The sequence below is a fragment of the Aptenodytes patagonicus genome, chromosome 7, assembly GCF_965638725.1.
Source record: "Aptenodytes patagonicus chromosome 7, bAptPat1.pri.cur, whole genome shotgun sequence".
NCBI lineage: Eukaryota > Metazoa > Chordata > Aves > Sphenisciformes > Spheniscidae > Aptenodytes > Aptenodytes patagonicus.
In genome coordinates, this window is record NC_134955.1 from 60,879,816 (window position 1) to 60,907,751 (window position 27,936).

Below are 27,936 nucleotides of genomic sequence, written 5' to 3' on the forward strand. Positions count from 1 at the left end.
TGGCGGATGTAGCTCTAACTGAATTGTTTCTCAACCATGTTTTTCTTGGGGTGTGGGGCATTAGGGGGTTGAGCATAAATACTAGTTTGACGCTTTGATCTTACAGCACTGTCTAACACAGTGAATATCCCATGCTCTCAGCACTGGGAGGACTGAGGCTAGAGTTTGCAGATAGAGGAAGAAATATACCGCGTGGATTGTTCAGTGTCAGAGCCCTTAACGGTTCTTTCACTAGCCAGATGAGAAGAAATACTGCATTTGAACTCAACTTTGACGAGCTCACATCTGCAAGAGAAAGTGGTTATCCCATATTTAGTAGTTACCGTACATCCTTAGATATTGGCTGAACCTAAGAAATAAGCTTATTCTTAAGAAAAAGGTTCTTCTAAGAATAACTTACATTCACTAGAAGAGTTTAACTTGCTGTTTCTTTATACAAAACAAGACCTGGGAATTTCTGCATCCCTACTTGCTAAATGGTGGCTTTCTGTTAACCATTTACTCTTTCCAAGAAGTTAATGATGTGTCTTTTGCTTTTGTCTTTCAGATTCCCTTATGTGGTCAAGTAGATGCGTTTATTTCAGCCTTAAAATTGCTGATGCCAGTGCTTGCTATGGCATCTGTGGCTTCACCGGTTATATTTAAGGAGTTTTGTCCCTTATATTATCTTCTCAATGCCATTCCTACAAAGATCCAAAAAGGCTTTCGCTCTATTGTGGTATACCTCACAGCACTTGATACCAATGGAGACTACATTGCTGTGGGGAGCAGCATTGGAATGCTTTATCTCTACTGCAGACATTTAAACCAGATGAAAAAATATAATTTTGAGGTAAATACTAACTTTTACTCATCTCTTCTAATGAAGCTGAGTTGCTCAGAATTGAGCTGCTGTTTGTCTCTCGTTAACTTTGTGAGTTTTATGTATGGTTTGTTTCAACAGGGGAAGTGTGAATCTATTACTTTTGTAAAGCTGTTGAGTTGTTTCGATGATCTAGTTGCTGTTGGTACAGCCTCGGGTCGGGTTGCAGTTTTTCAGCTTGTGTCTTCATTACCTGGAAGAAACAAACAGGTAAATCTTTGCATTTGGCTAAACTTCTGTGAGGTTTAGTATGGTGAATCCTAGTAGAGTGTTACTGTGATTCTTTATAATAGTGAAAACCAGAGAGTTTTGCCTGATGAAATATCTGTGAATATGTTTTAGGCTTCATATGTTAAGCTTATAAAAGCAATAATCTTAAAGCATGCTTTTCATTACAAAAGATATATTTAATCAAAAATGCTTTTGAGAAATTCCTCATTTGTAATAACTGGCTGAGCTATTTGGTGGTGGGTTTTTTGATTGTTTGTTTAGTTTTTTTGTGCGAAATAAAAATTAGAATGACCTGCACTTTTGTACTTGATCTCCAATTTATCAGGGTCACTGAATAGGCTTTGTGTCTCCATTTTCTCTTCCCATCATTCTTGTATTGCTTTGGTATTGTTTCACAGCTGCGGAGATTTGACGTTGCTGGTATCCACAAAAGTAGCATTACAGCTTTAGCTTGGAGTCCCAATGGAATGAAGTTATTCTCTGGAGATGACAAAGGGAAGATTGTCTACTCTGCCCTAGACCTAGACCAGGTGAGCATTTATTATAGAGACCTTAATTCCCATTTACAATTTTCTGGAAGAATGCTTGTGTGTTTAAATATTTAACAGTTAGTTAATTGCTTAGTATCGTGTATTTAGTTGGACTGCTTTATTGGTATGTGTATACTTGGCCAAGTGTGGCACACACCCAGCAAGATAACCATTGGATATCCTTCACAACTGCCTTACCTTTTAAAAAAATAATATATTAAAAAAAAAAAAGTGGTGATCCTTCTCATTTTATCATGTTTCTGTCTGAAATAACTATCATATCTTCCTTCAGCTTTCAGCCAGTACTTTCTCTTTTGTTTGGAAAGGATACTTTTGAATGATGTGACATTGCTGATTCACTATATTGATGAAGTACTTTTTTCAGAATTGTTCAGCATCTCAGTCTAGAGTGTAGAATGAAAGTAATATCTGGGTTCTCCTGGGTGACTAGCATGTTACCAGTAAATGGAATTTTTCTAATGTCTTGTTAATTGATACAGACCTGGGACGTCAACAAAATAAGTACTAACTGGAATTTCTATATGGGAGGAAAGTTTAAACAACAGACATATTGATTTACCTATGACTGCCCCTCATTTGATTTGACAGAAAGGTTTAACATCTCCACATGTAACAATTGTCTCAGCATTGTGTGACCTGGCAGTGGAGAATAAGGAAGAAAATGTGTCCTAGAGTTTCTATTGATTTCAAGTGAAATGCGTTAGCCAATACTCCAAGAGAAATTGAATTTCATAGTGTGCCACTGTGGTACAGACAATCTAACTCCCCTCTTGTCTGCATAAAGGAACTCCACATTCATTGAGTGAACTATGAGCAACAGTTCAAAAGCTTTTGTTTGTTTATTTGTTTTCTCTTTCTTAGGCTTATTAATGTCTTTGAAGTGTTAGTTATTACCTTATATTTTTAGAAGGGTTGACTCTTGTTAATTGCATGTATCTTTAAAAGGGTATTTGCAACTCCAGCCTTGTATTGGAAGAGCCATCTTCGATCGTCCAGTTGGATTACAACCAGAAAGTGCTGCTTGTCTCTACTTTACAACGGACTCTACTTTTTTACACAGAAGAGAAATCTGTCAAGCAAGTTGGAACACAGCCCAGAAAAAAGTAACCCTCATAAAATCTTGATGCAGGCGCATCTATTAATTCTATTAATTCTTGCTTTTCAGAGTGGATTACAGAAAGAGTGATCTAAGCAGTGAAATTAATACAACCCAGCAGTCCGCTCATAAAAAGTTAGTTACAGTAGCTATGTGTGCTCAAACATGAAATGACAATTCTACCTACTTAGAAACTACACGGTTGCAACTATGTTACAATCATATTTTCAGGGCACTATTATGCAAAAATATTTAAGATGTTTTCTCATTGTTTAAACTGAAATCGCTGCCAGACTTCCTCTGCAGTCCCTCTTGGTTTACTGAGACTTGGTGTGAGCAGGCATTGTAATCAGGTTCATCTAACGGGTGATGTAATATCCGACGCAAAAAGCAAGTCAGCAATTTTTCTTAGGCATGAAAGTGAATTAAAAGGGAAAATGTATAGCAAGCACTTAAAGTTGACTTGAAGACTAGGAACTTCTTGTATGACCTTCTGGCATCTTCTATTGTGTAATCTCTCTCAGATATGAAGGAGGAGGGAACCCAGTCTTAGAACAGCATGACTGACTGTATCTGGAAGTAGACAAAATGGACTCTTGAAAGAAGGTTTATAATGTATCTCTCAGGGATATGAATAATAAGAGGAATACCAAGGACCGTCTTATGTACGAGGAGTTTTCTTGGGTGATAGTAGTAGTATTTTTATGCATGAGAGATGAAGATTTTAACAGTTGAGTTGCATTCCTTGCTTCTCGCAAGCAGAGGTTGTCAGTTTCTTAGCATTAGTTTGTAGTGTTTTGCTCGGGTTTTATTAATTCTGGGAGAAGGATGACTGCATAGTAGGATCTTTCCGAGATGGACAGAGTACCATTAAGGCTATGAAGCTTATTAGGAGGAGTCATTTAACTTGCCTAATAGATGTAGTATCTGACATCTAAAGCTGAGGGAAAACTGTTGTTACTTGGAAGCACTGTTCTTGTCTTACCGTAACCGAATTTGTACTTCAGACATTTGACTGAATACTTTAATCAAAGAACAAAACTTTTATTTTTGATAATTTGCAGTTGTAAATTTGTGCCATTAGTCTTAAAAATTGTTTCTAAGTTGAGTATATAACTTTTAAAATAAATTATTCTTTTGCATTTTAGCACTGGCAAATTTGGAGCATGTTTTATACCTGGCCTATGTAAACAGAGTGACCTGACACTATTTGCTGCCAGACCTGGGCTTCGTCTCTGGAAGTCTGATGTTCATGGAACTGTTCAGGCCACGTTCATATTGAAAGATGTATTTGCTGGAGGAATAAAAACTTTTGAACTGTATCCTCGTTTGGAACCACCTGACAGAGGAAGTTACAGCTCCCCAGAGAAACACCTTGGGCTTGTTTCATGCTTTTTCCGAGAAGGATGGGTGCTGACCTGGAATGAATACAGCATCTACTTACTAGACACTGTGAACCAGGTAGATAAATCTTGTGGATGCATATTTTGTTTCTTACTTGTTTTTGTTCATGCTATGCCGTGAGACTCTCTTTGGGTTATCCATTATGCTTCTATGATTTAAATCCATATTTAAACCTAACAAAGACGACTTTATTCTCTCCCTCTTCAAGTTGTCATTACAATGATATACTCACAAACTAGCTTGATACATTACATACAAAAATTAAATATATTTAAAGCTTTCAGTCCAGGTGTTAACATCATAATCAATTCTGATACTTAGCGAAGCATATATAAATCTAAAATCTTTTTGTCTAAATGGTATTAAACATTTGTACTGTGGCTCTCTTCTGCTACCAGATGGTATATTGTTTAAGTTGTTATATCATTGCTGCTAGTTTGGACAGAGAAAATGAATAGATCTATGGAATTAAAATTAGTATAAAAATGAGCTACATCACGATTAAAGGGTGCTTTTTTGTTTTCTTTTTCTCTTTTCTTTCTTTTTGATAAGATAAAATCTTTATTCTGTAACTATATATGTTGATAAAATTCCAGTGAACACTTTTGTTAAGAGCAGCATATTGTCCAAACAGTGTGTTAATCTGATACCAATTATTTCTTTCTGTGTTGACTCTTTATAGGCTTTGATTGGTGGCTTGGAAGGATATGGTGATATTGTGTCTGTGTCCTGTACCAACAATGAGATTTTTCTCTTAAAGGGAGATAGAGACATAATAAGAATTTCAAGTAGACCTGAAGGACTGTCATCAATAGGTTTGTATAGATTAGCAAACTATAGTATGTACGTCACGGAACATGGTGCCTATCATACTTTTTTAATATTAAAAAAAAAAAAAACCACAACAGCAAAAACCAACCCAAAACAAACCAATCCCCCTCCCCCCCCCCCCCCCAAAACCTTCAGGTTCTTGCAAAAACCTACCAGGTTCTGTAGAGTTACTTACCTTTTTCTACATATTATATTTAGATATCTGATTTATCTGCTCTTCTGTTTTGGCTGCTGTGAGAATGAGGGCGTTAAGAAATTAATTATGGTTCCCTTTTTTTGAGAGTGGATCAGCATTATCCTAGCAAGGCATCTCTAATCTGTGCATTTGAGACCTTATTCTAAACCATGATGCTGAAGCAATCTGGATTCCTCATCACAGTTCTCTCTTTACTGATCAATCTCAATTGTCTGGGTTGGAGATACCTGAATATGTTGATTCTGTGCCACCTGTCACCACCCACATTCCAGAAGAAATCTCAGCCTTCCCAGCAATGAAAATGAAAGAACTGGCAAAAACCCCGAAGAATACTCACTAAAATTCCAAAAAGAATTTGAGGGTTTATTTTCTTATTTGTTGCCATCTGAGTTCAGCATCTATGTTACTAGAACTCTCTAAAACGGTTTAATAATACTTCCTTAATGATGGCTGATTTCTCAATCATAAAGATTGTAAACACCATTATCCAGCATATTACACTCACAGAAAGACTACTTATGCATTTGAAATACTCCATCTTAGCTTTGTATTAGCAAAATGCTAGTAAATATGCTATGAAGTCTCACTGAATGCTAGAGAACTTAACTTTCTTATCATTGCATATTAGCGATAGTTTTAGTCATTCAAGCAGTTCTTTACTCACAAAATTCTAGGGGGTGTTTATTATTTTCATCTTAACTTCCAAGTATTGTTTGAAAGGAGCCTTCTTGAAGTATATTTTCTTCTAATTGCCATAGTGGTTTATCTGGTAAATTTTCCTTGATTTTTTTTCAAGATGCTAAATGTTTGAATGAAGAAGTTGAAGATACAGGGTGGCACTTTAGCTTGGAAGACCCAACCATATCACACACTGAAGACCTGTACCATTCTTCATACATAAACATAAATTCAGAACTTTGCTAATAGAAGTTTGATACAGGCTTTGGGGGATTGATTTTACTAAAATGATTTCATATAGATTTACTTACGTGAAGTTCATGTTGTGTGTGTGCATATATATATATTTTTGAAATGTTGCGAACTTAGACTATTTTTCCATGGCATAAAGCTTCTTTTCTTTTAATACTCTCCAAGAACTATGCTCCTACTCACTTGACACACTAGTATTTATACTTTTATTTTTCTTTTGGTCAGTTTCAGATGTGAATTCAAAATTGCCGAATCCTTTAACAGATACGAGTCCTAAATTGCTGACCCCATTATCAGTAATTGCATCTGTATCATCTAGCCCTTCAGTGGAAACAAATAAAAAAATGGTTACTTCCCCTTCAGTTATTGGTGATAAAAATGACTCTTATTCTTTAGTGAAAGATGATCTGGAAACTCCAACGCTATCGGAGAAAAGTTTTGATAGAGTGGGAGACTTGAGCAATGAAACAAGAAAAAGGGGCTGCTCTGTAAGTGAATCAAGAAGCAGGAGCAGTTCAGTAAATTCTGCGGACAGTGGCTCTAGCTTTATGGTATGTGCAGACCAACTTTCAGAAGCTCAGAGAGAGGGTCAACTTTCTTCGCAACGGTTCAGCACAATCAGCTCTGAAGATTTTGATCAAGAGCTCATTGTAAAGCCAATTAAAGTGAAAAAGAAAAAAAAGAAGAAACAAGGTAAGTCTAGCAGAACTTTCCCTGTCACTGCTCATTATTAGAACGTGTCACTTCTGATGTTTCACACAAGAGTTTGACATGCTTTGCTTATATTGTCATGCTCTTGAGGTATTTGAGTGTTTGTGGTGGGCCACTTATGTTTAAGGTGAAAGTCTGTTTTGAAAGTGATAAATTGATTAAGTCTTTTTAGATCTATTTGTTTTATTCTTTTAACTTTGTTTTGCTTTATGTAAACATGCTTAAGGTTCTAATGTATGGGTTAATGGTAACATACAGTGGACTCTGCTTCCAGTTTTATGTTGGAATTGTGTAATATCTGTTCATCCTATTTAGAATATTTGACAGTGTCTTTCTTAGCCATGCTTTTTAGTTTGTTAAAATAGTGTGAGTACTTGGTTGTTCTAATTGTTTACTATATTAGCATTACAACTTTAAAATGTTTTGCTATTAAGACTTTTTTGGCTTTAGACGTCTCATTTAGTGTTAAAGTTGGAAAAAGTCAGTATGTCAAAATTTAGATTTAACTCTAATCTTCCCCCAGTGATAAAAATATTTTAATGTCTTACTTTGCATCAAAATGTAATAGATTTCATTAATATTATTCCCCTCCCCCCCCTTTTTTTTTTTGTTGTTTTGTGAGAACAGAAGGTGGGACCAGGAAAAACCACAGCTCTCTGGAAGGTACACCAATTTATGAGCGTCAGCTTTCTGGTGATAGTCCACATTCATTGAATGCAGACTCCTTTTCCATGACTTCCAGCCTAATGAGTGGCAGCATTGATCATTTGAGTACTGGATCTCCAGATCAGGAGAGCATGTTCAGTGTGGAGTCCCACACGATCTTGCAAGAAGATAATGGTTCAGAAACTTTCAGTGTCCTACAGTCTCCTGAGTCTGTGACTGTACTAATTAATGAAGAAAACGGAGATATGGTTGATTTACAGAAACTTCCAAATAATGACAGTGGCATGGGTACTTCAACTGTTATAGATACTTTGACATCTGTCTCTCCTCTAATCCTCACAGAAGACTTGACAAGCAGTGTTGATGGTGAATACAATGGTAGTGTGGTTTCTGCAAGCAATGAATGCTGTCTTGGAAAGCTGAGCCAAGAGGAGGAGCAGGATTTTCCTACGTTGTGTAAAATAGATGAAAATTTAGATAAAATGAAGCTGCAGGCTACTGAAAAATCTTTTGAAGAGCCAGACCTTACAGACCAAATGTTTTTGGAATGTGACAGTGTACTTGGTGTTCAGACATCACTGACACCAAAGGAAAGTGATGAACCTGGTAGGGAAGACCAACAGCAGCTCTCTCTAATACACAGCGCTCTGTCAGATCCTTCTGTGCTCCACTTTGACATTTCCAACGATGTTTATTCAGATAACACTTCCATTTCTGGATGGAATTTTGAAAGTGCAATCAAAGCTAAATCTAGTACTAGCACTGCTGAATGGGTAACAGACACTCATGAAAGTAAGGCTGAGAAATCTGCCTCAAGTGATGAAGAGGATATTTATGGACATGGATTACCGTGTTCATCCTCGGAGACTAGCATGCCTGAAGATGGTGCTGGGCCTGGTTCCCAGGATGTGGCCAAGATAAGCCTAGATGAAATGGTGCTATTAAAATCTGATCAGGTATATGTTTTCAATTTAGTTAAAATACTTAACTGCAGCATTTCGAAAGAAACATTCATGTAATTACTATCCTTTACTTCTTTAGGAAAGCAATTTTCTTCTTACTTGATTGGAGTAAACAAGTAAAGCATAAAGCCAAACAGCAATATATGTTGTAACTCTTATGAAATGTGATGTATCAGACTTCAGAATGGTTGATGTGTGCTTACAATGTCAAGAAGCTGCACTGGCTGTATTATTCCTAGCTCAACAAAAATGCTGTCATAAACCCATCCATTAAAGAGTGAACAGTAAAACCAAGTCATGCTCAAAGGCTGCTCCTTGTTTGGGTCTCCAGTAGCCCAAATTCTGCACGATGCTGTTCCCAACTTCAACTGACCTCACAGGGAATTAATGTTGATTATCTCATGGGGCTGGCCTCTGGTTAAGGATCGTTTTACCTGTAAATACTCAGAATAAGGATTAGTCTTTCTTTGTGTCCTAGACAGCAATTAGTACTATTTAAAACACTGACATTTTTCCTTTTTCTGTTATCCCTCTTTCCTTCATTGTCATTTTGTGGGTGAACATTTCCAGAAATAGTAATTCTCATACAGACTATAGAAAAGAAGTACTAAAATTAATTGTAAAATCTGCAAAATTGCCAAAATCACTGGGAATTTTAGCAGAAGTCTTAATAAGGAAATACAGTTCTTCTAGGTTGGGGGGTTTGGTGTGGTGTGTGGTGTTTTGGGGTTGTTTTTTTTTTTAAATCTGTAACAGCCTTGTATTGAGATCAACCAAATATTTGTTGATAAAGGTTGAGTTATAAGTTGATGGTGTCCTATTTAGTAACAACTGCAGCCCAAAGTGTAGAAGACTTCTAGTTTCAGGTTATGATATTCTTGCATTCTGAAATGTTTAGTAAAGCTCCACAAATGCTTTTTACATACACAGGTCATGTATGCAGTGCTTGGGTTCACCTCATGCAAGCTATAAAAATTTAAGAAAGCAGTCTGTAAACCAAATTTCTGCAGTACATGGCTCCTGTACCATACAGAGAGTATCGGAGTTGGATATTTAGCTGTCTCTGCACTCCAGCTATCTTGTTCCCTTTGCTCATCACTTCATAGACAAGAAATAATTTCCTGGACTACAGACAGACTGTACATTTTTATGTATTCTGCTTTGCATCTGCCATTTCCTTTAAGTATGTGTTCTTTAATTAATAAGAGAGGATGTTCCACTTTTTGGAGGTAGATGACAGTGCGGAGGGTTTGGTTTTGTGGGTTTTTTTGCTAAAACTTTTGTTCTAGCAGTCTTATTTCGCAGTACATACTGTTTTAGAGAACACGGGCAGATGTAGTTTTATTTTACACAAGGCAAATTTATTCATTGACTAAAGTACTTCAGAACCTTAAGCTCAGCTTTTTTTAATCAAAGGGTGGGAGCTGCTGTGCTTATATAGCCATTTTCTTGTGCAGTTTGAAGACGCCTGACACTGTTCTGACTCTACAGTTTTTAGTTTGCAGAGAGCTGGATGGGATACTCTGGCCCTGGTTACGGCATCCTCAGCCTGGTTGTCTCAGAAAAGTATATTTGGTGCCTGGACTACAGAGGCAGCCTGTACTGCAGCGCCCTTCCCGCGGCCGGGCTGCGGTGGCAGAAGTTTGAAGACGGTGTCCAGCAGGTGGCAGTTTCCCCCTCAGGTGGGTTGGCTTCTGCGTCACTGTACCCTCGTAAATATAAAACTGGCATAGACTTGTGCGTTTTCTTTGCTTTTCTTGTGTTTTTAACAGCGGCTATTATTTAATTAGGTGAAACTTGCCATTTTTCTGAGATTACAAATACAGTTCAGTGCATATTTAATTTCCCTGTAGGCGATTTCGTGGGGTTTTTTAATACAGTACTTCCAGAAACTTGGTTGTCTGGGACTTGTTTCATGTAAAAGTAGTATGGGGTTTTTTAATTTAAAAAAAAAAAAAAAAAAAAAAAAAAAAAGTCGGGTGATATGACTGCATCTTCACTACCTCTGCATACCATGTTCTAGTTTAAGTGGCTGTCTTTCTAACAGGTTCATGTTGCATTTTGGGAAGTTTTCAACATGCGGCTGCCTGATTAAAGTAAACTTCAGAAGTAGCAGTTCAGTGGTAGGCGGAGATGAATGAAGAGGTCCTTGTCTATATAAAACCTCGGTTTTTGATACAGAACTGCTTATGATTCCCAGATTTAAAATTCTTTCTGTTGTAAATGTAGAATTGGTTTTGTGTATGGGATTGTTTATTGATTTTTTTTTTTTTTTTTTTAATACTGAAGGAAAAAAACCTTTTAATTTTTGGTGCATTTGCGTATGAGTTTGTTCTGGATGGTTGGGAATGAGGATTATGTTGGATTAAAATTATACGGGTTTTGGTTATAAACTTGTGTCACTTTTGGCCTTCCAGATTGTTCCAGGACTGGTGTGAAAATGCAAGTTCCTCAGACATTTTCTTTACTTAGTCTCCTGCCTTGCCACTACTTTTCTTCCCCTGTCATCTCCAAAAGCACATGCCAATCTTCCTTTCTCTGTAGGGGAAGATTTGCTATCTGTTTTAAGAAAGGTGTTTTATTTGATCTGTAGCTGAGCTTTGTTATGGACAAAAAAATTTAAGAGTGGCTGTACTAGGTGAGATCATAGGTTCACCCAGCGCAGTATCTTGTCCTTAACAGTGGTCAAAAGCAGATGCCTGCAGAAAACTAAAAGGAATGGGCTGGCATGTATGACGTTTGCCCTTGGTAGTTTCAGACTGCAGTTGTTGGCGGCTCAGAGATTTCCTGGGCAAAAGGTTGTTTCTCTGCATTTGTTATCCCTCAGTTCCAGGAACTCACACAGTTTTTCATTGACTCCATACAAATTTCTAGCATCCACAGTTTCCTGTGGATGTATTAACACAAGAGCATGTTATCCACAAACGTCAAAATGGAATCAAGTGCTACTTCGTGGAATTATTGCAAGGAAGTTAATATGACAGTATACTGCTGTGGTACAAACCAGCACGGATGCCAATCAGCAGTTAAGTTTGGAATTCCATTTGGTTTTCTTATTCTGAGCTATCCTTGCTGATTCGAGTGAGGGGAAAATGTTCCCAAGATGGATTTGTGCAGTTGCATTTCTGAGTTTTGTCTGCTCGTGACATGCTATGTAACGAGCAGGTAATCGCACTGCCCACTGCAGTGTGGGACAGCACACCTTTTCAGGTGTTTGTCGCTCATGACTGGTCCACAAAAGTTTTATGATTTACCTTACTAATGCTACTAGTATTTGTAAAAGGTGAAAGTACTACAATTAATCCCTTTTCCTTTATGTACTGAGGATGTACCCTACTAGTACAGAAGCAAGTCATGAACTTCAGTCTCTTAATAGTAGGCTTATTTGGCCCTGACATGGAACGTGTTTTGTTTGTTAGTTTTCAGTGTATAACTAAGGAGAAGTAACTTGCATTTGAACATTTAAAAATTGCACATACTCTAATGGTAAATGCATTTCAGCACTTCCTAGGGAAGTTGGCCACTGTTCTGGTCTTGCTTTTTAAAAAAAATTATAAGCGTTTTTAAATCTTGCATCTTTGTTTAATGCTACTGGTTTGCCTTTCCCCTCTCATTAGTTTAGGTGTAGGTAGGATAAGTCAGCCGTCTCTGCTACAGTAATTGCTAAGTGATACTATGTTCTCTCTTAACTCCTTATACAGGGGCTCTTCTCTGGAAGATTGAACAGAAGACTAACAAAGCATTTGCTTGTGGAAAAGTAACTATAAAAGGAAAACGCCACTGGTATGAGGCTTTACCCCAGGCTGTATTTGTAGCTTTAAGTGATGACACTGCCTGGATTATCAGAACAAATGGAGATCTGTATCTGCAAACAGGTACCTGAATTAATTGCAGGCTCTTTGAATTTTTGTGGGCTAAGATTATTAGAGTTCAAGCCTATGGAATGATCACAATTTGTTTTAAACTTTTATACACAGCCAGGACATAGGGAAACCTTTTTATCTTGCGAAATGGTTGGAAACAGTTGTGAGATTCTGTGTAATTAGGAGGCTGGAAAAGCCAGTTCATAGCCACTTATTTTTTGTGCCACGTGGAGTACATACGGTATGGAGAACTTATGACATGGGAAGGATATGGGATGGATGCAGATAAATGGAAAAGGATTGCAGAAAATATTGAAATAATATTCTTGCCTTGAAAGTGATATGGTGCACTGAAATGACTGAGCCTTCAGTGGGTTTTCTTTTCTTGCTTTAAGGATTTTAACAAAGTTTTAAGGACTTTGAAAGGCGGTGAGATAGTCTGTGTCTGTTCAGAAGAAATTCAGGTACAGGGGGCAGAGTAGGGGAAAGTAGAAACTGTTTGTTTTGAAAAGCACAGATCTGTTGGAGGTAAGAATTACCACTTGATAATGAAAGGAACATATTCTAAGACAGAAGATCATAAAGTGCTTTGGAAGTATAGGCAAGTGGTATGTATTTTATGTGATAGAGAAAGCAAAGCCAGTGGAGGAATGGAACAGTCTCTGGAGCAGCAGTCTTTACAGCTACCTTCTCACTGGATGTGAATGAGGCAAGAATCAGAAAAAAGGATAGTGCAGTGGCAACTTTGAAGTCAAGGCCTTAGTTTCATCTGCTTCAGTGAATAGCAGAGAATGCATTTGGAAGGTGTTATGCAGAGAATATTCAGGCGAAATACAAGGAGCTAGGATGAAGGATGGAGCTTCAAGTTTTAGAGTTAAGGGAGAAGAATATCAAGGACTCTGGCATGCAGGCTTTGCACAGAGAGCTGAGTTGGTCAGGAAAAATAACAATGAAGGAATTACTGGAGAAGTAAGAGGAGGACTGGCTAGGGGGGAAACGGTAAGACACGCTAAAGCAGGATGATATTTCAGAGTGGCTATCAAAATTCTTACTTATCTTCCATTTAATTCTGGTACTCTCCTAATTTCTCTTGTAGGTTTAATTGCTGTAGCACAATATAGAAATTCTTCATGATTAAGAAAACTTTAAATACACAGCATTGTTTCAAAGAATCTCTACTCTTAGATTATTTTCTTTTAATTAAGTTTAGTACTTACAGAGAAATGCATATTGCCAACAAGCATGCTATCACACAGGGCTCTGTGGAGGTTTGAATCAATATTTTTATTCCCTGTGAGAGATTGGTTTGATTACCTCAGCTTACATTCTGCTGTTCTTAGGTTTCTAATTTGTCTTTGATGCCAAAAATAAATTCTCAGTGTATCTGTTTAGTTAATGTGAGGCAACCAGTGATAGTTGTTTCTCCAGGATCTTTTCATTCCCTCCACTGTCCTGTCTAACTTCGATAACAAAAGTGTGTGCTCAGAGGTTCGGAAATGAGCACTCTTCTTGTTATTTTACAATATGATACAGATGAGCCTGTTCATACTTGCTTTGGCAGCATGAGAAGATTAAGCAAAAGCTGTCTCTTGAGGTGTTTCACATGCAGCCATGCAAATCAAGCTTCAGTGAAACTGTGAAGAAGACATGTTCCTCTAGATTGTATGTGTAAATGCATGCAAACTACCTGTAAATCTACCAGAACCTCTCTCCTTCTTTCAGTACTACACACTGAGGCATGCTCTTTTGTAACAGCCCTGCTGCCACTATTCGGATAAGGTTGCCTCTCCCCCTGGGATGTTTTGGGCAAAAGTTCTTCCATTACTGCCTTTTTCTTTGATGCTTCTGTCAAGTCTAATACAGGTTTTATAAATGGAGATTCCTGATATTGACACTAGAGGGAGAAAAGGAACAGAAATGACAGAACAGGACTTCAGGATGTTGAAGGGGATACACAGTGTTTTATTTCTTAAAATATAAATTCAGCTATATTAGAGGAAATAATTAATAGTTTACAGAAAGAACAGTCAATTGAGGAAATAGTGATCAAATGAAAAGTGTTAGTATGTCAGGGATATTCCCCTCCTCAGTTTCTTTTGTTGGGTAGCTTTGTCTCTTTTCTCTTAGTTGCAAAAAGCCAAAGTTTGTAAAGCAATCCTCCTTTTTTGATTTCTAGGCCTGAGTGTGGATCGTCCTTGTGCCCGAGCAGTAAAGGTTGACTGCCCTTATCCACTGTCGCAGGTTACATCCAGAAATAATGTTGTGTGGGCTTTGAGTGAGCAGCGGGCCCTGCTATACCGGGAGGGAGTACGCAGCTTTTGTCCTGAAGGAGAACAATGGAAGAGTGATATTGTCAGGTAATGACACTGTGGTGGGACAGCGTCATAACCAGAATGACACAAATAATTGTTGTCAGTGTTGGAACTCCTTGATGTTTGAAAAAGTATTACCTGAACTCGTGTGTATACATATGTATATATGTGTGTGTGTGTACGTGTGTGTGTGTATGTATATGTCCTTTAGTCTTTGTCCAGCCATATTCAGAGTAACTGGTGTTTTTCTGTCTGATGAATGACTGCTATGTAATGAAAGAAATTGCCGTAAACAGAAGTGGTAACACAATTAAAGCGAGTTTAAGAAAGTGGGAACAATTTTTAAAAGATCTCTATAATGTCTGTCAATATGATTTTTTTTGATTAAATACTGTTTCTGTAATCTTTGCCATAATGGCTTTAATGAGCTCTCTGGATATTTGAATGAATTTGTCCTGAGATTAAATCTCAGCATTTTCTTGGTCATCCACACAGCTGGATACTACTTTTCCACTTCCCAGTCACAGATTTTTATAAATATTCTGGGTAACTGGTATTTAGCTTTGTAGTTGATCCTACGCTTGCGGTAGTTAGTTTGTGATAAGATTAGAAGCACTGAGTGTTTAGTGCTGGCTTTGAGAATCTAGAATATAGTTTCTCTTGTGACATCAGCCTGAAGCAAGTATAGGAAGAAATTCCAGTTCTTGTCATCATATGATTTTATCTTCTACTGAATATCCTGTTGTGAAGCTTTAACTTGTGTTACCTCCCAGCCTGGTATTTGGCTCTTGAAAAGTCTAAGGAAATATCCAGTGTCTTGTTCAAATCTGAAATTTGCATGTACTTTAATTAGTTTATTTAATGAAAACATCTGCTTGACCTATGCCTTAGGTACACTTAATGTTCTTGGGCTTTGTATTAAAATTGCAGAAAGCAATCTGTATTTCTTCTTAAATTGTTGAGAAAGGTTCTCTGAAAGAAATAGCATTGTTGGCTACCTTTTAAATGTCTGGTATGATCACCTGATCCTGTTGACTTTCTGAGCTTGAAAATTGTTTACTTATACAGGAAACTTATAGTCCTAAACTCAACATTTATCTTTGCCATATAGTTAGGTTGAGTTTTCTGTTTATGGTCCCTGAACTGCTAGTATCGTTCTCAGAATAGGTCAAAGAAGTTGGAGGAGATACATTTATGAAGCTGCTTTATCAAAAACTTAAAGAACACAGCTCTTTATTTCTTATTTACTGAACAAAATAGTTTTTGTTTAGTTTTACTGTTATGTATGCAAGTTTCAAATCTCAAGTGATCTTTGAAGGAGTAATTTTTTGTTGTTGAATGGTTTTTACTTATGCAAACTAATAAAATTTGAATTACTGAATAACGGTGAAAATTTGAAATCAAATGTATTTTTGAGCTTGGCCACACTGAGTTCGATCATTTTGAACTGCTGTTAGCATTGTAACAGCTTCCTTAAAATACTGTAAGCATAAATTTGAAGTAAGGTTTTTAATTTTTTTACTTGTTTGCATTTCCAGTGAAATGCAAGCTTTGGAACCAGTGTGCATAACCCTTGGAGATCAGCAGACATTATGGGCTTTGGATATCCATGGAAATCTGTGGTTCAGAACTGGTATAGTTTCAAAGAAACCACAAGGAGATGATAACCATTGGTGGCAAGTAGGCATTTTTTTATTTTGCTTTCAGTTTAGTCTTTTACCTTGGGTTTATTATTTGTATTGTTTTCCCATGAGATTCTAAGATAAAATTCAGTGAATTGTTTGATATATTATAGCACTCTTTAGTCAATATATTAAGACAGCAGTGTGGCTATGGCTGAAATCCCTTGTGATGTCTGCTGTAAAAAAGGGGAAAAAAACATCCTGTGGTCATCCAGAGCAGCGTCACAGCAGTTTTCAAGAACACAAGAAATGCTCTACCAGGTCATATCAATGGTGCACGTAGCTTGGTATCTTAACAGTGGCAATAGGACATGCTGTTTAGGCAGAGTGTTCAAGTCTGGTTGCTGAATGCAGTCTCTTCTCTTGTCTTCCAGTACTCATCCTTTTCCTTAGCTAGATGAAATAAATAAGTAACCTTGCAAAAATGCTTTTATTACACATTTTTCCATTCAGTTGAGGTTTCTGCAAACCATGTGGGGCTGCTTCCTTTAGTTGCAGATCATGGCTGTAAAAACAAAGTTACTGCAAGTACTCCCTGGTATTGATTTAGAATTCCCAACTCTTTGTTTTCCCCAGCTTTTCTTATTTTCCCCGGAGATAGGTGTGAGGGAGAAGGCGGTACAAAGACAGTTAAACAGAAAATTTGGTTGTCTACATGTCTACCTAAGTTAAAAGAATTTCAGTTTATGTGCATATATAATCTCTTCTTGCATATGGGCGTTATGAATAGCTTGGCTTTGAGGTTATGGGCAAACTGCTTTTCTTTTTGTGCTCTTAAGCGTTTCCTTCCTTTCTAGGAGTCTCCCAGAGTGTTGCCAACCTAGTCATCCATGACAGAACTCGGGCAATTGCTTATTTAGACCTCCTCCTGCCTTATGAATTAAAATGCCCCTGAGGTTGTTGTAAAGGAATATTACATACAAGTTTTTGTGATGTCATTTAAATTGGTACACTACGCAAGTTTCTCTCTTCCTTTGGGAAACTGAAAATTCACCTCTTAGTTTGCAGAGTTCGACATGTTTTTAGGGGGAGAGAAGAGTCATCCCAAAACAAAGGGCTTTCTTAAAATGCAGAATTCAAAGTGGATTGTTGGGTAGGAGGTTTTGGTTCTGGTTTATTGTCAAGACTCCTACATATTCAAAATGTACTGGTTTTATTTTTTTCTTCCTACACTTTGAAGGTTTCTAAACTCTTGGTAGATTTCCTGTACATAAAGCACACACACAAAAAAAAAGTTTCTTATGAAAGATTCTGCAGTTCACCCAAAAGCTTAACTAATTATCAAGAACGCTTTTTCTATCCCCCCCCAGGTAAGCATCACTGATTATGTAGTGTTTGACCAGTGCAGCCTGTTCCAGACGATAATCCAGGCAACTCATACAGTGGCAACAGCAGCTCAGGCACCTGTGGAGAAGGTGGCTGATAAACTTCGAATGGCATTTTGGTCACAGCAGCTTCAGTGTCAACCCAGCCTCCTTGGAGTTAATGGCAGCGGAGTCTGGATCTCTTCAGGCAAAAATGAATTCCATGTGGCAAAGGGAAACTTAATAGGTTGGTGTGCTTTTACATCTAATATTTTTAAGTTAAGAAAAATAAATAGGTGAAAGTAACTAACTACCGTTCTGTCACCACAAAAATTATCCACAGTGAGTCAGGGCAGCTTTAACAAACAGTTACATGTTTAAAAATTAAATGAAATGATTCCTTAGCATTTGGTCTTAAATACTTTCCCGTTTAAAGGGAAATATTTTTCATGGAAAATTCATTGTCCACAAGTGAACTGTGCACGTTACTCCTTTTAGTACCTACACTTGTTGCTTCTCTGGGGTGAGAAGGCAATCTTAAGCTATTGTACCTGTTGTATCTACACAATGGAGTCTGGTTCATGGTCGGTGTGACTATGCAAAACAGTAATGTTATGGTTTTGCAATGATAATAGAGGAATTGCTTTATTTCTTTTTCTTGCTATGTTTCTCAAAATAGAATTTTGATTTAGTACATTTCTTTGATCAGGTAAACACTAAGAATAGACCTAGAACATTGTCTGTTTAACCTCGTCACCAAATTGGTCTCCTGTTGGAGGCCATTAATCTTCTCCCTTCTCCTTTTCTGCATTCCCAGTTTTCTCTGTGTGTGTGTGTGTGTACACATATGTGTACATATGTGTGAGGAGGATGTTTTCTCCCCCCCAATAGTTTCTTGAAAGATTTACATAGAAAATCTTGTCTAGATGATATTTAATAATTGATTGCAATAGAATTTCTTTAAAATGGTAACATTTTAAATAATAACAAATAAAAATTCAGTTTCATACTAATACCACTCTGTTCTTTCTTTCAAGGCACTTACTGGAATAATATTGTGCCTCGTGGTACTGCTTCTGCCACAAAATGGATTTTTGTGTTGGCTTCCACAGCTTCATCTAAAGAAGGTTAGTGAATCAACAGTGCAGGCATATAATATCTGATTTTTAAATAGAGTAGAATTGATGGTGTAAGTAATTAAATATCCTGAATGATTTCAGATTTTGGGTGCCTTTTCTGTACTCAGGGATCTAAAATACTTGAAGTAAGGTGGTAATATATCTGTAAAACTACCGGAGATAAAAAAAAAAAAAGGCGGCATATCATTCACTCTCCCACCTTTGGTGTGGAGTGGCATCCAACAGAGAAACGGGTAATCCTTTAGGAGCAGTAACTTCCTAAATTGCGGCAGCATGAACTGCCATAATTTGTAATATGAAATCTTGGAGCATGCTATGCTGGAATGCCTATACTAACCAAGTACATCTCTTGTCAGTGCAGTTATTGCAGCAAAATTGCACATTTTATCGGTAAAAGTGCAACCACACTAAGGAATTCAACTGCTAGTTACAATAGTTAGCAATGGCATTACCTAAGTACACTAGCTGTATTGGCAAAAATGTGTGATTTAGAGCTGAAAAGGAGTGTTGTTTTTCAAAGGCAATTATCAAGGATAAAGAAGAGCAAAAGAATAGAGAGACGTGATAGTGCACTGTTATGTATGTTTTCTCTCTATTAGTTTCTCTAAATGAGATGTTTTTCAAATGAGATCACTTACTACTTGATTTGAGAAAGGGAGTATTTGGGTGCCTAAATAAGGGCTTGGGGTGTGTATTTGTACTTCAAAATCTTACCCTATGAACATAGCCAAGAAGCTTTTGTTTTGTCTTCAAATGCACTGATCATTTTTTCAGAAGAAGCAGGTGTGTAAGTTTTCTCAGAGTGGATAAGGAATGATTTTAATAACAGAAACGTCCTTTCCATAGGAAGCTTTCTGTGGCTGTGCCAAAGCAACAAGGATCTGTTTTGTGTCAGTGATCAGAATCCTCAGTTTCGTCCTTCTACGGTGCAGCTGCCACCGGACGCTGAAATGGTGCACTACTCTGCCTGCCAGGATGCCATTTGGGGTTTGGATAGTCTTGGGCAGATATTTATCAGAACACTTTCATCCAGCTGTCCAACAGGGATGCATTGGACAAAATTGGATCTCTCTCAACTAGGTATGACAGTTTTATTGAGTAGACTATCTCTTAACTCCCTTAGCAGACAGTCAATATTTTCCTTCAGAAGTATCTTTTGGTTTACTGATATGGAATATTACATTTACTGGTTTAAATAGTACCTTACAATAATGGGCCTCACAGCAGAGGACTGTAAAACATCAGGAACAGCTATGGCTTTCAAAGAATGTTTCATTTAGCCTTTTGCTGGAGACAGCATGTTTACTATTTGCAAGATACTTTGTGTGTGTATGTGCTTCTTACAGTTTGTCAGTCTGAGAAAACTCGTCCTGACACAGTGCTGTGCAGGTGTACCAGTAGCTTTAACTAGTCTAGTTCTTGTACTACAGTGTAACAACAATCGTGTGGTCCTGGGCAGTTCCACACACAAGGCCCTGAATTTTGTGGTTAAATGTGTTCTTAACAGAGTGGTCAAAGCTTCATTAGGAAAAATTATGCTCCAAGAGTTGCATCATCTGTAAGTGATGCAGCTGATGACACGCTTATGTTCAGGTTTATACTGATCTAATGATTCAGCATAATGTTAAGAACTTGCTGCTGGTTAACTGCTCTTTTTATTTGGTTAGGCATAAGACCAAGGTGGTTGACCGTGTTTTGATCATTAAAATATCCTCCCGGTTTGGCTCTGGGGTAATCAGGCCACTTGTCAGCTTCATCAGTAATATTCCAATTAGATTTATTTCCTTGATAGTCTGACTGTTAGAACATTCTTATCTTCATGCTAACCTGCATTCCTGTTTCCAGAGACAATAAAAGAAATTGAGACTATGCACCATTCTCGCACTGTTTTAAAAATAATTCAACTGTTTTGCAATTTTTCCCTTTTAATGGCAATGTTAATGACTGCTCTGAGAACAGACAAACAATTTTAACTTCACGGTTAAGGAAAGGCAGACATAGCTGGCAGATTTGAAGCCTCACGTACAATTTTAGTATGCAATTTGTAATACTTCATGGAAAACTTTTTAAAATGTGTCTCTTAATTTGTTTGCCAGTTATACACCTGGTTTTCAAGACCTGATGAATTGGTTCCAAATCACTAATCGTACCATAGTTTAAGCACTGCTTGATGCCTTTTACCTTCACTGACCTACAGGATAGGTTTGTCCACACTCTTCTTCTCATGTTGCTTAGTGGAGTTTGAAACTTTTCTCATGATACCATTGCTTTCCAGCAGTTTCAATAATAACTGTTTAACTGAAATGATAAATAACTTCATGCTATTGTCTGAAAATCTCAAAGCATTCATAAAGGAAATCAGTGTAATTGGTACTAGCTGACTGTAATATCTGGCTTGTGAACTTCAGCAGTTCAGAAGTTCAACCTTCACATTCATCTGTTCCTGTTAGCTTCGTGGTGGTATTGCAGAAACCTGGGGGTGGGAAATACTTCAAACACTCCGCTTCACCTGTCACTGTGGGTTAATGTTTAAGTGTGAAAATGTTTTGGGCATTTTTCCTCCAATTAAATGCGTATGGTAGATCACTGCTGACAAGATAGTGCATATCCATGGTTATAATATAAGAGCCTTCATTTGCTCTAATGGGGCTGAAGAAATTGGAGAACTGTTGTTATTGTTCAGGTGTATGTTTAAGCTTACTCCTGAAGCATTGGGACTGTAATCTGGGGGGGCGGAGGGCGGGGGAAGCAAGTTGCTCTAAAATGCAATTTGGAATTCTGTATGGAAGTGATGGGATTGTCAGCATTAATGTTGAAATACTCATATTATGTTGGGAGTATCTTCCTCTTGCCTTTACTCTATGTACTGGGAGTAGTATCTAGTAAATTATTTTGATTAGAGTTCCACTATGGGTATCAAGGTTTCTAAACACAGTAGAATGACCTTTAGGTTTCAAGAATAAACAATGCCTCTGAATAATGCTACTTTCTCTAAACAGTAGATGAATGTGGTTAGTGTGACCTTCTCCTAAGATAAAAACAGTAAGTGGGAGGAGGGAGAAACCCCAAAACATTTACATAAGGGCTGCATTTTTGAATATCAAATTGTACTGTAGACATAAATAATACCAGCTATGCTGAGTAGGTGATATGTGATTCCATGTTTGAGTGCTCTGATGCTTGTTTGGATCAGAACATCTCAACAGCTGAGACATCATGTGACAAAGCCATTACTTCGAGTCATACTTTGTTAGAAGGAACAATGAGGTTTTAAGTAAGATTTTGACTTTGTAGCTGAATGTCAAGCCCCTGCCTGCGAAAGAAAGTTGTTCTAGATGTTCTTATCCCAAGCAGTAGAAGTTTTTGTGTATAGTTTTGTCACTTGTTTTTAATATGAAGCTGTATGATTAAAGGAAATTTTGGGGTGAGATGAATTAATTTGAATTCCTATGATTCAGAAAGTTAAATAATTTTGGTTAATGAGAAGATCTGTTTACTATTACAGATAACTAGAAGATAAAGCTGTGTAGTCCTGTTGTTCCCTGTTCTTTCCCCAGCAAGCCTTAACGACAGGGGATATTGTCTTCTGCAGAAATAAGTGCTTTAAACTTGCACTCTGTGGGATAAAATTGCACCCCCCTCTTTAAGGAATGTTGTATCTGATGCACTTTACAAGGATTTGTTGCCAGATTTCACATCACTGAAGAGAGAACTGTTACCAAGAATGGGATATCCCAAGCAGCACTTGCATGTTCAATCAACCAGCGAGGCCTATTTTTAGAGTCTTTAGTTTGGCGTCTGACCAGGGCATTCCTTCTGTAGTATATCTGTACTGACTGATTGGGTCTCTCTTTCTGTAGAACATGTTTTCCATTACTTAACATTGTGTTATCCCAACACTGGGAGAAAAAAAAAAAACAAATGTTACGTATATTACATCATATGGCTATTTTAAAATGAATGTGGAAGAGTAAGAGTTCTAGTTGACAGTTAACTAGCAGTTCTTTTAAGTCTAAAATATCAGGTATGCTTCTCTACTATCTTCGCAAACTTTTAATAGCAAGATTGATGGGTGCGATTGGGTATGCAAAAAACCCTCCATCCCTAAATTCCAAAACATACTTATTTGGCAGCTTTGTTTTCATTGCGCTGACTTACATAGGGTTAAAATACTGCTGCACTTCTGAGATAGGTGTAATAAATATGTACACTGTTGAATATAAATCCATTTGAAAGTCAGCGCCTTTATTTACAGATGTGACACTGGTATGTTAACACTGAAATGCATAATCCATATGCTCTCATATTTTTAAAGTGCTGGTAGCATTAGGAATGTTTTTTGCTGAATGTATTAGCAGATCAACACCTTTAAAAATCTGCAAGCATGGCCAGCTACAGAGAAAAGTTCACATTAGGTCATGTGAAAGTTTGTCTAGGCACTGATAACATTTGTCACAGAATGTTTCCCTGCTTGAATTCGGTTATTTTAATAGAGTATTTTTAGTGGGCTTTAGAAACTGCAGTATCCTATGACTAAAACATTTACTTTTAGATTTAAGAGAAATACCTCACATACACTACCTGTTGGTTTTATTCATTGTATCCAATGATTTTTTTCTCTCACAAGTTGTATTCACTTTTAATCATTTTTATGTGGCTGTGTTTAAAGCTAGTTTAATACAACCAAGTCTAAATAAAAGTTCTCATTAGCTGAATTTGAAAGGAAAATGCCAGGTTGCTAATAGTCTCTTTTTTATTAGGTGCTGTAAAGCTGATCAGCTTGACCTGTGGAAATCAGCATGTTTGGGCCTGTGACACCAGTGGTGGCATTTATTTCCGTGTAGGAACTCAACCTCTTAACCCAAGTTTGATGCTTCCTGCGTGGATAATGATTGAGCCACCTATACAGGTAAAATGTAGATTACAATTCTTTGTAACCCAGTGGTTTAGCTTTACGCATTTGAAAAAGAATAATTTTAACACTCATGGAAAACAATAGAGCCAGAATTTAAATGCGTAGCTTAAAACTGTGTCCCACGTTTGAATTCTACAGGATTTCTCTCTCTCAAAAACAAAAAAAAAAGGAAAGAACCCCCAGAGTCTGTATAATGTACTCTGAATATGCTGCCTTATCACCGTAAGTCATCCCAAATTCATGTAATCGTTACAAATAACTTTAATATTATTTCTTTTTCAAAAGTGGAAGGTTTTGTTTTCCTTTCTATCCTTAATGAAAGTTTACTCTTCTCATAATACAGCAGCTTTATAGGCATATAGCAGAATTCAGCCTTGAACCATGTACTGAATACCTGCTGTATGCTAGCCGAGAGGCTGGACTGGCAAACAGCACAAGGCAGAGGGTGTGGGAAGGCTCTGCTCAAGTGGCATGGTGCTGAAAACACCTGCCTCCCTCTTCCTTTATCCTCACCCTTGTGAGTCTGGGGTGCTTTCCAGGGTGCTGTGCCTGGATTTAGGGACTTCCCTTATCATCCAGCGGTGAGTAAGCGAGCAGTACAATTGCAGCTCCTCCCTTGTTCTTGATGTGGGCAAACTTTATATCCTTTCTACCTGCCAGCTGGGTGGATCAGAGTGGAAAGAAGCCCCCTAAAGTACCCTGGAGCATCTTTTCTGAATATACAGAATGGACAAAATATGTTTCTCCAGTGTCTGGTTCCTTTTTTAATCTCTCCTTAAACCTCAGTGCTTGCTGTCGTTGCTGCTCTAATACTTTGCAAGTTAAACTATGAAATGAGTGTGATTTCTGTGTCGTGGGTTGGGACTGCTGTAATGGATCTGACCTCTGACTACTGATTTCATTCTTTGCTACGTGGCACGAAATCACTTGAACAGTCTGCTGATCTAGCACAGTAGCACTGGATGTGTTTGCATACTTGGTTTACCTTTTATAATGTTACAGAATTTCTCTTGAAGATTTTGAAATGTGTGGTACATAAAAAGGAAAGGACATATTAAGAAATAAAAGTAAATTTCTGGCAGTGGAGTTGCAATAGTTTGTTTTTTACATCATTTACTTCTAGTTCTGCTTATCTCTCATCAGCCAATTATTAGCTCCTCCTGTGAATCTCGGGGTGTAACAGCAAAGAAGGGCAGGGAAACAGCGAAATGAAACTGCAGATTTGCATCCCATGAGTTAGCACAGCACTGGTTAGACGTGTTCTTCTGTGCTGGGAATGTGAAATTGCAGAAATTGCACCTTGTTTTGCAGAATAGCAGAACAGACTGATAAGTAGCAATATCACTTGCAACAAGGGCTAGGTTACATTGCTCATTCTTTGTGCACTGCAAGTGGGTCTTTCTGATGTAATCTGTAAGAGAGAAATTTTTCCTGCTAACAGGGGGTAGGGCAGCAGGTAGAGGAGACTGAGGATATCAGTGATGATGTCTTCCATAAGGGTAGTATTCTTAAAAAGGGGGGAAAACACATTCCAGGATGTTCCACTTAAACTGAGTTTGCCAAGAGACAGAGAATTAAACTTGTGTCGTATTTTCTTACCAAAGATTTGTCTATCCAGGAAAATAGCCCAAAAAGCCGTTTTCTCTACACTGATACTATTTTGTCTGTACTAAGTGCATTCTCTACTCCTCCACTGAAGTAGATTAAACTACTCAATACAAAGGTGGTTACAAGAAATTAGGATTTGCCGTGGCTCATTATTTAGCAGTGACTTCCTTATGTAGAAAGTCTTTAATTGGACAAGGCTGAAAATCAAATTATTTCCTACTAGCTTATTGAGGAAGCTGGATGATGTTGCATTCCAAAATGATAACCTTCTGATACCCAGAGCAATGTCATTCTCGTTCCTGTTATCTTGCCAACACCTGATGTTGCAAATTTAATGAGTCAATATGAAAGGGCAAAAATTCAAACATTACTTGCAGAGAAGATGAAAACTCATGGGTTACATGCTTGTTTTGAGACAATTCCAGCATGTTAAAACAAGTCATTAAAGTACTGAAGGAGCAGCCATTCATGCATTTAAAAAGGCTTAATGCAAAATAAGAAAATATGTGAACTTTAAAATGATTTTCAAATGCTAGCTTAGTGTTTGGATAACAAATACAACATGATGGCTGATATTCCGTGAACAATATTTGCTTATTAGCAGCACCTAACTGTTATCTGTCCCTTAATTGACTTTGACACAGTTCATGCTGCATCACTTGATCTTCAGAACAACAGAAATACTGAAAGATGTATTTGTGAATGATTCAGTCATTTTCTGTTTGAAGAAGGAAATCAAAATTGCCTTTCACTTGCTTTAAGTACAGGAGCATTCTCAAATAACGTAATTTAAAACCAGCTATGGATATTTCATTCCCTAGTAAATGTCAGAGCCAATATGACTTGCCATATCCCAGATCTCATGACTCATGAGCAGCTCGTGAGCAGCTACAGACTCTGCTTTTATGGTGTCACTTCTCGTTAAAGGAGTGCTGCAATTGGACAGCATCCATCTTTGCAAAACTTCACAAAGGTATTCAGAGACAACAATTTTGATGAGATTTTACTCATGCTAAAATCAGTGAATGTAATTTAAGTTCTTTGCTCTGTGATGCTGTATGTCTTGTTTTTTTTAATCTAGACTAAAACCATTCTCATTTGTTACTCTTCCCTTTTTAACTGCATACTGCAGCATCCCTTGAGATGAAAAATAACATTTTATGTTGTCTGCCCTCCCTCTTCTTTATTTTATCCAACACTTCAGAAGTGGTTGATAACATCATTACAGTATCTTGAGCAGTAGTAGTTTACGTGTAGGTGTTTCTGTGCTTCATCCATTCTGTTCTGCAGTCTTAGAAGTCAAAATAATTATGTAGTTAAACAGCTTTTTGGAAGCTGCTTTAAGGACATTGACAAAGCTGATCAAAATTCTTTGATGAAATGATTTTAGTCCAGGAAATAGAAAATGGTTTTCATTCTATTGTTAATATACAGGATAAAACTATTATCTGCTGTAGCATGCCTCAATATACATTAAATTTAATTCAAAAAATTTGCAAGAAATATAAATATGATTTATGTAGATACTATAGAGTATGTTTCTAGATGTGTGTGCATGTATGTTTATGAAGATTTAATGCTTTTCAGATTTCTGACCTAAAGAAATAATAATTTAAAATCAAATATAAAATTAATATAGGCAATAAGACTAATTTGGGTGATTATGGAGTAGAAGTTGATCAAAAGTTAAAAATCATCAGATTGCTTTAAAAGGTCCCCAGAAGTTGAACGCTTGTTTGAAAAGAATTCTTTCAACATTTCAGTTTTGATTTTTGGCACCTTCTGAAAAAGATGCAGAGACAAAATCTGATCTTGAGAAATGCTCACTTCCTGCAAGTACTACTTAACATTAAAACTGGCCTTAAGAACCACCTTCTCAGATTTCCATTAAGGGATCTATCAGATAAGCAGAACTTTATTTAAGAGGATTAAAGGAAACAAAGATCACAACAAGTATTTGTAATGAGTGACCAATCATCTGTCGCTTGTAAACAATCGTTCTTACTCTAAAAGTAGATCAAACATTTTATTAATTGCCATTTGCTTAATTAGAATCATAGAATCATTTAGGTTGGAAAAGACTTTTAAGATCATAGAGTCCAACCATTAACCTAACACTGCCAAGTCCACCACTAAACCATGTCCCTAAGTGTCACATCTACACGTCTTTAAAATACCTCCAGGGATGGTGACTCAGCCACTTCCCTGGGCAGCCTGTTCCAAATTGAAAAAGCAATTTTATTAAATCGAGAGGTTTATTTAAATATCCACTTAGCTTGTCCGAACTGTAGAGTGAAGGGGGTTTATTTAAGGAGATGTTTGCTATTTGGCTACCGTATAAAACTTCCGTTGATCCTTTGTTCCTAGGGTCTCAGCAGAAGAGTACCGCTTCACTTAGTTTGCCATAAAATGGTCTCTTGCAGTATGTGCATTTGAAGTTAAAGAAACTTTTGATTTACTGCTCTTCCCATAAACAACCTAGTAGTTGTCTCTTTATATTTTAAGCTTGATATCATAGGTAAGAGAAGTTAGTCGAAATTCTTACTGATCTAGGAGAAGCTATTTTTTTTTCCTCACACATACACGCAAAAAGAAGGCTGTTCACACTTTCACTGTCATTCAAAAATTGTTAAAACTACAAAGCAAATGGTAGTTAAAAATATCATTTGAAAT

At 37.2% G+C, this 27,936-nt stretch overlaps 1 protein-coding gene across 2 annotated transcripts in view; it reads left to right on the forward strand.

The window, feature by feature from the left end:
* The window catches only part of TECPR2 (tectonin beta-propeller repeat containing 2), a 45,031-nt gene that overhangs the window by 4,190 nt on the left and 12,905 nt on the right, over positions 1-27,936 (forward strand). Inside the window, exons 2-17 of one of the 2 annotated variants that reach the window (XM_076345481.1) lie at positions 548-832; positions 944-1,072; positions 1,492-1,623; positions 2,590-2,747; positions 3,889-4,201; positions 4,827-4,959; positions 6,327-6,794; positions 7,440-8,434; positions 9,939-10,122; positions 12,142-12,315; positions 14,480-14,660; positions 16,154-16,295; positions 17,608-17,848; positions 18,639-18,728; positions 19,587-19,820; positions 23,501-23,649. In XM_076345481.1, the coding sequence (XP_076201596.1) occupies positions 599-832; positions 944-1,072; positions 1,492-1,623; positions 2,590-2,747; positions 3,889-4,201; positions 4,827-4,959; positions 6,327-6,794; positions 7,440-8,434; positions 9,939-10,122; positions 12,142-12,315; positions 14,480-14,660; positions 16,154-16,295; positions 17,608-17,848; positions 18,639-18,728; positions 19,587-19,820; positions 23,501-23,649 (3,957 nt within the window). In that variant the 5' untranslated portion in view covers positions 548-598. The remainder of the gene's footprint in view (positions 1-547; positions 833-943; positions 1,073-1,491; positions 1,624-2,589; positions 2,748-3,888; positions 4,202-4,826; positions 4,960-6,326; positions 6,795-7,439; positions 8,435-9,938; positions 10,123-12,141; positions 12,316-14,479; positions 14,661-16,153; positions 16,296-17,607; positions 17,849-18,638; positions 18,729-19,586; positions 19,821-23,500; positions 23,650-27,936) is intronic. The other variant, XM_076345480.1, reaches the window with a different exon arrangement.